Raw genomic sequence first — 13,812 nt, 5'->3', positions numbered from 1 at the left:
AGTTTACAAAAATTGACAATTTTTGAAAATTTTGGCAAAATATTCTGTTATAGTATTATACTTTTATAAACTTTTATCGTATCTATTGGTTATGCCTCTTTTCATTCCTTCCCCCTTTTGTTGATCAGTCTTGCCTGAGGTTTGTATATTTTACCATTGAAATATATTTTTAAATTAGATTTTATTAGTCTTAAAAAAACCAGCTTTTGGTTTCGGTGAGCATCTCTCTTATTTATTTCTCTTTTATCATTAATATTTTCTTCCATCTACTACTTTTGTGTTATCATATTCTTTTTCTCTACCATATTTGCCCTTTTTTCAGCCTCTTGAACACAATTTCTTATTTTCTAACATGTGCTTTTAAGGCTATAAATTTCCTTCTAACTAAGTTGCTATAGCTGCATCTCATTTTGAGATGCTCTGTTTTATTGTTTAGTTTGAAATGGTTTTTAACTTTTATCATAATTTCCTTTTTGACTCATGAATTATTAAAACTTTTTTTTTAGTTTTCAGATGTGTTTCGGGGAAGTCTGGCTTTTCACTATTGAATCTAAATTTGCTATCTGTGGTCATAGTATGCCTTCTGCATGATATTCATTCCTCAGAGTTTGTCAGGCTTCCTTCCTCATACATACACATGTATGATCAGACATATCAGTTGTATTTTTCAAATGGTTATCTTTGATTTTTTGGATGTTTGATCTCCAATTTTTAAGAAAGGTGTGTTGAAAGGTCTCACCATGTTTGTGAATGTGTCATTTTTCCTGGTAATTTTATTCTTATTATTAGTTTTAGTTTGAGAAGGTGCTATTTAGAAGGATTCAGTCTTATGATTGTTGTTATCTTCTTGGTAGGTTGGCCGTTTTATCATTAAAGAGCCTGCTTTTAGTCTTTACAAATGGTTTTTGCCTGGTAGTCTGTTTTGTCTGATTTTATTGCTATGGCTGCTTTCTTTGGGTTAATTTTCCAATTTATCTTTTTCCATCTTCTATTTTCAATCTTCCTATGTCCTCCTGTTTAGATGTGTTGCTTGTAAGCAGTATGGGGCTAGAGTTTGGTAGATATATTTCATCCACTAATAATGTATTTTGATTACTGACTTATTTGGATTTATTTCTATCATCTCTTTAAACATTTACCATTTGATATGCTTTTCTTTGCGGTACTCCTCCCCTACTTTTCTGCCTTCTATTGAACTGCTCAAATTTACTTTATATCTCTTTTTTTCCTCCACTGGTTTGGAAGTTTACATTTTAGTAACGATTTTTCTCAAGTTTTTAACAAATACACTTAGTTTTATATTTTTCTTTTCTAAAATTTATTTATTGACTTGAGAGAGAGACACAGACAGACAGACAGACAGACAGACATTGATTTGTTGTCCCACTCACTTATGCAATCATCGGTTGATTCTTGTATGTGCCTCTGACCGGGAATCGAAACTGCAACCTGATGTATCAGGACAATGCTCTAACTGAGCTACCAGGCCAGGGCTCAGTTTTATATTTTTCGAATGAAGTCTAAAATTAGTCCTTTTTAGGCATAAAACAGGTATCTTGGAACACTTTAATTTCCTTCTTAATGCCCTCCTCCCATCTTCCATGTTATATTTATCTAATAGTATTTTGATTATACCTCTTTAAAAAACTCTTCTGAATCAGTTGTTGTTCTATCTTTTATGGTTTCACAGTTCAGTTTTACAAACAGTTTGAACAATTTATGTGTTCACTATTGTTTGTTACTGCCCACACCTTCCTCATGGGTTCAATTTCCTTTGTGCCAAAGTACTTCTTGAGCTTGGGGCCAGTTTTAGAGTTAATATCTTAGCTTGAGATTTCTGTATTTCACTGGTAGTACTCATGTGAACCCCACACCCACACAGAGAGCAGCCTTAATGTTTTGTTTTCTCAACATCTTGCTTCCTGGCCACTTTCCTGAATCATGACGTGAATTTTCTAGTTCAAGGTTGTAAATGAAATGACCCTTCTTGGCTGCTGGCTTTATGCATGGGCTCTCCTTCCAGCTCCCCAGGATACACAGGTTTGGGGTCTCTTCTCTTGTTCTCTCTGGCTGTTACCATCTAGCCTCTAGCATATGTCTAGCCTGATATTCCTCTGGTTCATTTGGCTTAGATTCCCTCTCACTACTCATGCTTCGAATTTCTTTTTTGTTTCTGGTTACCTGAAGATTTCTCTTTTTTATTTCAAGCTTGGCATTATAGCCCATCCATCTTTTTCACTTCATTTTACCCAGCATTTCTATATGTTTAAGGGGTGGGTGGGAGCTTCCTAAGTTGGTTCAGTCTACAATATTGATCAGTTGTCTGGACTAGGCTGATAGCAGAAGAATCAGAGAGAAGAGGACCGATTTGGGAAGCATTTGGAGTGAAGTCAGGAAGGGCAGGGACAGACAGTGAGGTCTTCCTTGCTCTGTGTAGGTGCTCAGGGGGGTCCTGGTGGGCTGGGCTGGTGAGATGCTGTTGAGTAAATGTCTAAAGAACTGAATTACTTGGGACAGGTGATCACACTGGAAATCCAGAGGGGGTGACAGGTGGGGAGAGAAGAAATCTGGCACATCTTTTTGGCCGGGCTCCCTTGCTTGTCTGCTGAAGGCATCCTTAGTGATACACCTGCACTGTCCTTTCTGTCCCTTGTGTCCCTGGCACTTTCAGTCTGACTGACCACACACCATGCCCCAATTGGTACATAAACACGAGCCATGAATACCAGCAGCCTTTCCAGGCAAGTGTCCAGGACTGGCCCCCCCTACCCGCTGTCACCCCCATTTTCTTGGACCTCTTGTCCTTGCTCCTATCTCACTGGTCCTAGTATCTGTCTTTTTCTCTATACTTTGGTTTTTAAACTTGCCAGGGAGGAAGGGTCTCTTTTTTCTGCCTTTCAGGGTATTCCTTGCTAACCTATTAGGTGAGGAGTTCAGATTTATTGCCTCTGATACCTGGGAGTCACCTCTGGGTCCTTCTAGTTGTTCATCTCCAGTGGTGACTTGGCGTAGAAATACACAGGGGTGGGAGTTCGTGCCCCTTCAGTTCCAACTCCACTACACCCCCACCCAAGATTTGTTGGTCCACAGATACTTATTGCATCCCTATTATTTGTCAACTACTCTGCTGGGCACTGAGGATACAAGGGTGAGCGGAACCAGATGTTGCCTCTGCCCTGTGAAGCTTATGACCACGTTCATCTAAGAACCTCATATATGTGAAGTAGAAGTTACAGTGATGAAAGGTGCCACAAAGGAGAGGTGTGTAGATGAGGAGAGTGTACAACAGGGGGCTTTGCCACAGGGGTCGGGCATGGTTGCCCCGAGGAAGCGACATTTGAGTGGAGATCTGAAAGATGAACAAAAATTAACTGTGAAAATGAGGGATAAGAGTGTTCTGGGCAGAAGGACCAGCATGCACTAAGGCCCTGTGGTGAGAGGGAGCATAATTAAGGAACAGTTTCCAGCCCTGTATCAGGGCACCCTACCTTCTTCCCAGACCCAGCACACCCTGGGCCATGAGAAAAGAATATTTCAAATGTCCTTGCTGAATGTCAGTAGAATGTTCCCGAGGCCCTTTGAGAACGCAGAAACCATGCGATTTTTGCCTCCCACTCTCTCTAACCAGGAGGATCCTCTATATCTTCCATTTGTAGATCCCTCCACACCAAGACCTTCTCTTAAATTCCAGGTTCAGCAAGAAGAAAACAAAACAAAGTAAACAACCCCCCCCAAAACCTCTAATTAAGTGTGATTATCTGATAAATTATGAAGAATCCTTAGTGTGTTTCCCAAACAGTACATGAGACATACTTACACTTAAAACTTCTGTTATTTATTTGAAGTTAGAATTTAACTGGAGTCCCATATTTTATCCGATAACCGTACTTTTGCCCGCTTGTGCCCAGTGAGGGCCGCCTGGAGAGCCCTGTGGAGGAAGGCCATCCTACTCCCAATACCCCTTCCTTAGCATCATGGGCATTTCTGGCTTTGGGACCTTGGGAAGGGAGTGTGCTAAAAGAACAGAGCTCCCTGAGCCCTGGAGAAGGAGGCCGCTTCCATCCTCGTGAAGTTATATGCCAAGAACAGTCCTACAAAAGGAGTGAGTTGCTGGCTGACCACAAGCCCTGGGCGTGGCCACTGCCTCCGTTTGTCAGCCATCGACTCCAAGATGGCTCCTGACTGACCGTCACTTCTCTCCTTAAATCTCCCACCCCACCCCCACCTCGGCATCACTGCCATAGCCCCCAGGCTGGGGTGCTGGTCTCGGGGACCCTGATTGGTTACATATTTAAGCTCTTAGATGCTTTCTCAAGGTGGGAGCCAGCACAATGGCTGAGCATTGCGTAAGTGTCCCTGCCCTTACTCCTCTCTGCCCGCTCCGCCTCACACTCCACGCCAGCCGCCTGCCAGGTACTCCTGGTACAACCTCTTGACAACTCCTGGATGGCGAGCATTCCTTGGACCCTGTGTCTCTTGGGATGGGCCAGTTTGTTACTTCCCAGAGCCTCTTGTGTTATCCCTTAGAGAATCACAGTAGAAATGTCTCTGTAAAGAGACCATGATAACAACTTCCAGAATCATCAGAAATGTCATCATTGTCACCCTAAAGACCTCAAGGGGAAGAGGCCTCTTCAACCTTATCAAAAGGCTCAGGGAGAAAATACTGTAAAATGCAATGTTATGAATTTGTGACAGTTTGTGACTGAAGCCAGTTTCTATCTGTGTTTACAGCTATTGGTGAAGACCACAGCAAATACTGCCAAATGCAAAACTAAATAGGAACATAAGCCCTGGACTTCACTACTCTGAAAAGGCGTCTGTTATAGTGAGGATTAGATTTAGCTGTGCATTACAGAAAACCGCCAAGTGACAGCGGCTTAAGTATGATAGAAGTTTATTTCTTGCTCGGAAGTCCAGAGAGAGTCAGCTGAGGGCTGGTAGGTGCTCTAAAGTGTTAGGACCCAGGTCCTGCTATCTTATTGCTCCCTCATCTTTAGCATTTGGTTTCTATCTCATGTCCCAAGGTGGCTGCTTGAGGTCCAGCCATCATGTGCATTCTGGCCAGCAGGGAGGAGGAAGGAACGAAGAAGGGCATCTCTCCTTTTAAGAACATTTCCTGGAAGTTGCACATAACACTTCTGCTTATATCCTGTGAGCTAGAACGTAGCCATATGGCTATATCTAGCTGCAAGGGAGATTGGGAAATGAATCTTTATTTGAAGTGGACACGTGTCCAGCTCAGAATTGTGGGATTCTGTTACTAAGGAAGAATGGATGTTGGGGATGATTAGTGGTCTCTACCATCCTTTCTTCCAGCCAACCATTCAACTAACATTTAAGGATAAGCAACTGCCCTATTTAGCAAGAGAGATAGATAAATGCAAATAACTAACTATAATACAATGTGATATGGAGTATAAAAGAGGTTTTATTCAGAGTGCTGCGGGGGAACAGATGGAAACAATCAACAGCAATCACAATAATTAATAACTACAATGCCTAGCTGGGTTCTCAGTACTATATTCCCATTCTTTTGTTTGTCCAGCTTCCTTTCTTTTCAGCAAGAGCTACAATCCTTCCTGCCTCTCCCTGTAACAGCTAACATTTACGACGAGCAGACCAGGTGCTCTTCTAAGTTTCATACATTTATTGTCTCATCACAATCCTATGAGCAGGTGCTATTATCATTCTCCTTTATAGACGAGGAAGCTGAGGCACAAGCTGTAGTGCTGGGTGTTGGACCCCGGAAGTCTGGCTCCAGAGTACATGTATTTAACCACTCTGCTAGGCTGCCCCTCCGAAGCCCTCATTTTCATTTCTTCCCCTGTAAATATCCACCCCCCAAATATCCAGCAGACAACCTCCCTGTTCACTTCATTGTAATGGCTGAGGTTTTCTGGTGGGTCCTCTCTCCACTTGTGGACCAAGCCCTAAGTTACTTGCACCTCTTTCCTTGCCTCCTCCAGCAGTCCTGCCTCAGGGGTGATGCATCTGTTCCTGATTAAAACCGCTCCTCTCTGGCAATCCTAGGGGGCCAGTGGACAGTAGAGGTTTAAGAGCTGGCCTCTGCAACCAGACTGTACTAATTTCTAATTGTGTGATTTTAGGAAGTCACTTAACCTCTCCAAGCCTCAGTTTTCTCATCTTTAAGTGGGACTGTTGTGGGGATCGAGCATGTTTATTCATGTACAGTGCTTGACACATGCTAGTTCTCAAGGGTGTTAGTTATTATTTATCTTCCTTATTTCTGGTTCCTTGGACTACTGGTTCTCTCTTTTCTATCTTCAATTGACTTCTCTTTACAGGTTGTGTGAATTTCTTATTGCTGCTGTAATAAATTACCACTAATTTAGCGGCATCCAATAGAACATATTTATTATTTTATATTTCTAGAGATTGGAAGTCTGAACTGGGTTTCACAGGGCTAAAATCAAGGACTGATCCCTTCCAGAGGCACAGGGAAGACTCCGCTTTGTCACCTTTTCCAGTTTATAGACCGTTTGCATTCCTTGGCCTGTAGCCCGCTCCTGTCTTCAAAGCCAGCAATGGCAGGTCGAGTCCTCACATGGCATCACTCCAACCTGGAGCCCATCATCTTAACTTTTTCTGTGGCTTTCCTCTCCCCCTTTTCACTTACGAACACCTTTGTGATTAACTTAGACACACTTGGATAATCCAGGCTCTTCTCAAGGTCTTTAAAGTAATCATATCTGCAAAGTCCTTTTTGCCATGGAAGGTACCATCCACTGGTCCTGGGAATTAGGACATGGACCTCTTTGGGCAGTCATTATTCTGCTTACCCCCTGGACTCTCCCCCGCCTTGGGATATGGCTTGTGAGAACCATCCTAAACAAAATATCCCTCCCTCCCCCGCCCCCCCAGATTTATTGAGATGTAATTGACAAACCATAAAAATATCTTTCCCTTGAAGGTACACTGTCTTCTTTCTTCCTCCCTTCTCAACAAGCTCTCTTCAAGGGTTGTCTCACCTAGTTTTATCCACCTCCTGACAACTCCTGCCTTCTTCCATATTGCCAGATCAGTGGACACCTTTCCTTCTTATCTGGCTGCATTTTCCATGTCGGCTGCTCATCCCTTCTTGAGACCATATGTCCCCTATCTGCCTCTAGGTGTCTTGTCTTGGTTTTCTTCCTTATCCTCTCTGGCTTAGGCACTTTGGGGGCTATACTATCTCCACCCCCTGAGATGTTCATATTCCCTAGGACTTTGCATCTTTGTTCCATTGCTCTTTGCTTGGGCAATCTTGTCCCACACTTCTGGTTGTAAATGCCATTTGCACAAGGATGACCAACCCAAGCTTGTGTTGGGCAAATCTCTGGCCGACAAGTGAGAGTGCTGGTGAAGACTGTGCTTTCAGTAATCCCGTTAACTCAACTTCTTTGGTCTTCCTTGAAGTAGACCCAGTGAGAGAGCTCCTTGAGGTACTGACTTGTTTCCCCAGTATGATCTACTTGGGGAACGAGGAGAATGCATTGGGTAGATGCTGGCAGAGGAAGCTTGACTTATATCTGGTTGGCAATGGGAAGCTATGGAAGAGATATGAGCAGGGGAATGAATTGAGCAGAGGTCAACTTGAGGAAGACTACTCTGGTTCCAGGTGGATTAGTGAGGGAGTGTTTGGTCCCAGATCTATGCCAGGTGTAATTTTAGAGAGAGGAGGGGCCTTGGCAATTCCTGGTACATTCATATTATTTTATATATAATGTGTAATCATATGTTTTATACACACACACACATACATATAATTAGATGGCATAGCTGGAGGGTGTGACTTCCTTAAAGCACATGGCAACAAGATCAGCCTTAGTACTCAGGTCTGACTCCTAATCCAGTGCTCTTCTGTGCTGTACTGAGTAGAGGCAGGGATGTCTGAAAAGGGGTTGATCCAATGGTCAAGACAGAGGGTGATGCAAGTCTGGACCAGGGCAGGACAGGGCACACCAAGGTGAAGACCATGTGGAAGGCAATGTGATATATTCTCGCGTTCTCTTTCTCTGGGTGGGGGTTGGGACACAGGGCTTGTTGGAGACTGCACATGAGTGCATCTCTTTTTCCTGGGTCCTGCAGCATCCTTCTGGGCCTGGTTTCTATGGCAACAGGCTCCCAGCAGGCAGCCCGCCAGCTGGAGGGAACCAGGCAGGCAAGACAGGCAGGCAGGGAGGGAGGGAGAGAAGGCCTGGGCAGCAAGAGGAAGGCTGGAGTTGTGGGGGTTGGGGGATCTTCCGGGGAAGCTGGAAGGGCCCCAAGAGCTGGCCCTCAAGCCCCTTTCTCCTGATCATACAAGGTTGGAGGTTGCTTAGGACACGTGAGACTTTCTCTGATGATCCTTGAATCTCCAGACTTCAAACTTCTATTCACCTCTCCACTTACCCCTGCATCTCCTGACTCCCACTTCAAGTATGACACCCCCAACCTTATGCACCTCAGGGGTCCACTGACTTCTTCATAGAACCCAGAGGTGGGGGGAAGAACAAGGCCAATTGACTTTGTTTTGCATATGATTTGCATATTATTAACTCAAAGACAAGAAATTTCCAGGTCTATGTCTTTCCTGCCAACAACTTAATTCAACTCCACTGGCACCAGCTGACTGTGTCTGGCCAGGCTCTGGGCTGAGCCTGGGGGTCCCTAGAGAAGTCCTCCCAGCTGCTGCCACCTCCCTTCCCCCCTGCTGTTCCAAGGCAGTTCTTCCTGATGTCCTAGCAGCTGGTGCCTTGGGAAGTGCTTGGGCTGTGGACTGAACAGCAGCCCTGGGTCCAAATCCTGGCTCTGCTATTAATACTTTGTATCCAGGGGCCCATGGGCCTCTCTGGGCCTTAATTTATTCATCTCTCTGCAGGGCCAAGGACAAACCTGTACAGCTGATGTAAATTAGCAAAGACATAGCATTTGTTAAAATGCTGAAATACTTCTGTATTCATTGGTAAAGAGCCACAACCCTGGCCCCTCCCTAGCCCCTCTATTACCACCCCAGAATTCAGATTCTAAGGGCATTGCTCTAGCACTTTAGCTGTGTCTCTTCTCATTGGTGTACGCCAGCAGCTTGTTCTGTACAGGTTAAATATTTTATGTATCACCCTGTCCAGACCAAACAGGTGGGTATAATATATACCCACCTGTTGCAAGGATTAATATAGCTAATGGTCGTGGATCAGTTTGTAGGCTTCTTTTCTCATCCCTTTTCCTTTTAGTCTGGGGTGGGGGTGAAGGCTGGGATAATACTCCGCAAGGGCAGAGATGACGGCCACCTCTCTCACCAGGCGGGCGAGGTTCAAGCGCTCCAACAGTGTGACGGCTGGCGTACAGGCAGACCTGGAGCTGGAGGGCCTGGCTGGCCTGGCCACGGTGGCCACAGAAGACAAGGCCCTACAGTTCGGACGCTCCTTCCAGAGGCACGCCTCTGAACCCCAGCCCGGACCCCGGGCCCCCACCTACTCAGTCTTCCGCACGGTCCACACGCAGGGCCAGTGGGCCTACCGCGAGGGCTACCCACTGCCGTATGAGCCGCCGGCCACCGATGGGTCGCCAGGCCCTGCCCCTGCCCCCACCCCCGGCCCTGGGGCCGGCCGCCGTGACTCCTGGATGGAGCGTGGCTCACGTAGCCTCCCCGACTCAGGCCGCACGTCCCCCTGCCCGCGGGACGGCGAGTGGTTCATCAAGATGCTGAGGGCGGAAGTGGAGAAGCTGGAGCATTGGTGCCAACAGATGGAGCGCGAGGCGGAGGACTACGAGCTGCCGGAGGAGAGTGAGTGAGAGGACTCTGCGTGGAAGTATCACGGCTGGGGGTGGAGGGCGTCAGCACAGTGAGAGCGCTCTGTTGGATGTGAGGTTGCTGTCCTACCGGTTGGTTCTCTGGCACCAGACCCTGATGAGTCCCTATTGGCAGCAGGGCATTCTGGGAACTCTTGGAAGGAAACAGGGAGCAGCTTCAGAGGCTAGGTTTTGGACTGGGGAAAGTGACTTGGCTAAGCTGCCAGAGCCCCAAGGGTGGCAGCAGCCACCCTGACCTTGGGCTAACTGCAGTTTGAGGGAACAGGCCTCCTAGGAGATGGCTCCCAGTCCACGTCACCAAGTCCATAGGGACCAAGGAAACTTCCGATCTGCACTGGTGTGGGCATCTGGGCCAGATCCAGGTGGTGGGACCAGGACTTACAGCAGAGGGGCAGGCAGCGCATAATGTCAGATCATGATTGAGGCATAAATGACGATTAAGCCAGGAAGATGGGCCCCTTCCCTGCAAGTTCAATCCGAGGGGAGACACAGTCTTACCCCAGAGTCTCCAATTGTTGGGATGGTGACTCGGAAGACAGGAGTCATATGCGTGAAATTAGTAATTCTTAACAAGTTGAGGAGCTCTACACTGGTGAGTGGCACAGTTCAGCCAGTAGGTGGTTGTGGAGCTAGTGCCTGCTTAGCCATAGGGCTAGGCTGGGGCTGGTGTCTTCTGTTCTCTGACATGAGAGGATAAGCACTCAAGAAATGTGGGTTGTATGAAGGAAGAAACATCGGTGTCTGAGGATACAATCTCTTTGGTGAAGTGGAATAGGAGCTGCTTGTTAGGAAGCTGAGGATGGGACGGGGAAGGGGCAGGAGGAGACACAGAAAGTGTCAGGTAATGGAAGGGTAAGAGTCAGTCAGGGCAGCCTTCCCAGAGGCTACGGAAGGAAGTGCCTCATCCCTCCCTTCTGCTCCTGCTCCCCAGTCCTGGAGAAGATCCGCAGTGCTGTGGGCAGCACACAACTTCTCCTGTCCCAGAAGGTTCAGCAGTTCTTCCGGCTGTGTCAGCAAAGCATGGTGAGTGCCCCTCGGTGAGAAGCCTATCAGATGTGTGTACCTGCTGTGACCCAGTGTGTGTGTGTGTGCCTAGAGGGGAGACCAGGTGTTTGTACCCAAGAGGGAGAAACCTGGGCTTGCTTGATTCCCAGTCTCCTAGTCCCCACCCTATTTTCCCACTTGAGCTCCCTGACAGTGAGGGTGGGTAGGGCTTCCTCTGGTCCTGGCTGGGGCTCAGACTTGCCTGACTGGCTGCCTCTCCTCTGTTTCCTTTCTCTGCAGGACCCCACTGCGTTCCCTGTGCCCACCTTCCAGGACCTGGCGGGTTTCTGGGACCTCCTGCAGCTCTCTATTGAGGATGTGACCCTCAAGTTCCTGGAGCTACAGCAACTCAAGGCCAACAGCTGGAAACTCCTGGAGCCTAAGGTTGGGGGAGGTCCCTTCAATCCCAGTCCAGACTGTGGAAAATGCCCTTCCCCATGGAGGCATGTGGAGGTGGGGTGGGGGGGAGACAGGAGAAGAGACCCATGGGCAGCAAAGGCAGCGCATGCCTTTGGAAGAAGATGGTGACCATCTTCTTCCAAAATGACCACACTCTTGGTCACAGCTGTCTGCTTGACCCCAGTGCTTATCACTGACTAAGCTGCCAGAACCCCAAGGTGGCAGCAACCTCCTTGACCTTGGGCTAGCTGCAGTTTGAGGGAGTAGACCTAGAGCTTCCCGAAGGGCAAACTGCCCTCAGCTCGGACCTTGGAGGGTCCCCTAAGCCGTTGTCTCACTAGACCTTGTCTGTGATGGTGCCCAGAAGCCTGGGATATGACCCCCATTGCCTTGCCTGGTCTCTCGACCTGGAGTGAAAACATTTACTTCCCCGAGGGAGCGAACCCTTCGATTTTGGTTGTCAAGAACAGCGCCACCAAGGGGCATTCGAATCAATCAGTTTTTTTTAAAAAAAATGTGGGTTTTGACCTTGTGGGAGCAGGTACACCTGGGGCTTCAGGTGCTGGCACAAAAAGCAGCTTCTCACTGCTTGCTCTCCCGCGGCGGAGCCGCAGGAGGTTAATCCTTCTGGGCGCTGTGGGTGTGCATCGCGAAGTCAGGTGGGACTCCGCTCCCAAACTGAGCCACTGCCCTTCTCCCGGCAGGAGGAGAAGGTCCCTCCACCGATACCAAAGAAGCCCTCGCGGGGCCGGGGCGTGCCGGTGAAGGAGCGCTCCCTGGACTCGGTGGACCGGCAGCGGCAGGAAGCGCGCAAGCGGCTCCTGGCGGCCAAGCGCGCCGCCTCCTTCCGCCACAGCTCGGCAACCGAGAGCGCCGACAGCATCGAGATCTACATCCCTGAGGCCCAGACCAGGCTGTGACCCGCCCGGCCCGCCCAGCCCAGGCCCGGGCCCGCGGTTTTCTACCCGTACTGTACACCCAGCGTCGAGGTCACTGTGAACACGGGCCGCCCTGTGCGCCCGCCCCGCCGGCACCGCACGCCCCGGCCCCTCCTGCCCGTCACACTCTCGTGGGTTTTTTACCTTCCTGACCCCACGCGAAGGCGCCCGGGCTGGGCTGGGGGCCGTGCCTCTCCGCCCTGCACCCCCAACTGGACCCCCCTTCCTCCTGGTCCGACGCTTCGTCCCCACCTCCTACCCATGGGCACCATCTCTGCCATTACACCCCCCACGGGCCAGGCCGGGCCGGGTCCCCCATCTGGGCTCTGCGTCACCCTCCACCACCCCGCGGGGCTGGGCTTCGTGGGGATCAGCTTCGTGGCTTTTTATGAAGAATCCCGAACCCCGCCTACGAGCCCGCCCCACCCTTCCAGAGGCTCAGCCCTCAGCCCTCAGCCCACTGGGCCCAGGGACCACAGTGGCTGGACCAACCCAGGACCAGGGCGCCTGGGCCTCTCTCCTTTCCCAGCTGCTGGGGAGGAGAGATGGGGGCTTCCCCTCACCACACCTGTGGCTGTTCCCACATCCCCTTGAGTATCCCAGGAAAAATAAAACGGCAGAACTGCACTCAAGCCAGCTGCTCTCTCCTGAAGAAGCCATCTCTGCACTGTGCATGGGGGACTGGGGATAGAGGGAGGAGGGTCAGGGAGCCTAAGCTCTTGTTTTGGGGAGAGTTGGGGTTGTGTGAACCATCTGGGGAAAGATTCAGCCCTCTGGGTGGCCACAGAAAGACCTGAGTCCTGGAGGGGTTCCATTTCTCCACTCCTTTCCCTTTCTGCCTCCCAGTCCTCCAGGGCTCTCCCAGAGAGGGGAGCCCAGAGCCAGCCCAATGCCTTGCACACAGCATGTGCTCAATAAACGGGGAGTGTGGTGGTTATTTGCTATGGACAAATATTGGTTTCCCTTCCCCTGAAGGCCCAATGTTCCAGTCATTCCTGGTCATCAGCAGAAAAATTCTGTTCAGTTTGGTGCTACCATATTTTCTGATGCCTCCTATGGCTGGGCACTTTGGTGGGGGCAGAGAACAGAACTTTCCTGGGAAGCTAAATAGCAATCCAAACATGGTGATGGCTAGCTAATATTTATTGAATCCTTACTGTGGGTCAGGCAAAGGGGGAGTACATTATGTGAATGTGGCTCATCTTTCTGGCAGATAAGAAAGCGGAAGCTCAGTGACCTGTCCAAAGTCACAGGGCTAAGGGTGGTGGACTCAGGTCTGACAAACCATGAACTTTTAGCTCTACTGCCTTGCGAGCCCAAAAGAGTTTGATGGCAGGTCTACCCAGAAAGCCACTTTTCCTTAAATAGTCCCTGGGGTTGATGTGTTGCCCTGAAGCAAGAGGAAAAGCTTTCCAGGGGGTTGCCTGCTCTTCTGAGCCACCCTGGACTAGCCAGTTCTCATTCATTTACTCAGCAAACGTCAAGAATCACTGTCGTCATCCAACACCAGGGAGATGGCCCTGAACAACTGTAGTTTCTACCCTTATGAAGCTTGCAGTCTTATGGAAAAAACTGGTGAACAAGCAGATAAAATAATGCTGAGTGCAGGGAAGATGTTAAGGTATTGGCCACTGAA

General features: G+C 48.8%; 1 protein-coding gene across 1 annotated transcript in view; it reads left to right on the top strand.

The window, feature by feature from the left end:
* Positions 1-12,805, top strand: part of DLGAP3 (DLG associated protein 3) — a 55,214-nt gene extending 42,409 nt beyond the window's left edge. Inside the window, exons 9-12 of the mRNA XM_053921566.1 lie at positions 9,285-9,769; positions 10,727-10,818; positions 11,080-11,223; positions 11,943-12,805. Coding sequence (XP_053777541.1) covers positions 9,285-9,769; positions 10,727-10,818; positions 11,080-11,223; positions 11,943-12,158 — 937 coding nt within the window. The 3' untranslated portion in view covers positions 12,159-12,805. The remainder of the gene's footprint in view (positions 1-9,284; positions 9,770-10,726; positions 10,819-11,079; positions 11,224-11,942) is intronic.
* Positions 12,806-13,812: the final 1,007 nt, after the last annotated feature.

Source organism: Desmodus rotundus, chromosome 3 (assembly GCF_022682495.2).
Source record: "Desmodus rotundus isolate HL8 chromosome 3, HLdesRot8A.1, whole genome shotgun sequence".
In the NCBI taxonomy this organism is placed as follows: Eukaryota; Metazoa; Chordata; class Mammalia; order Chiroptera; family Phyllostomidae; genus Desmodus; species Desmodus rotundus.
The sequence above is the reverse complement of the archived record's forward strand: the minus strand, read 5'-3'. Positions and strand labels throughout refer to the sequence as shown.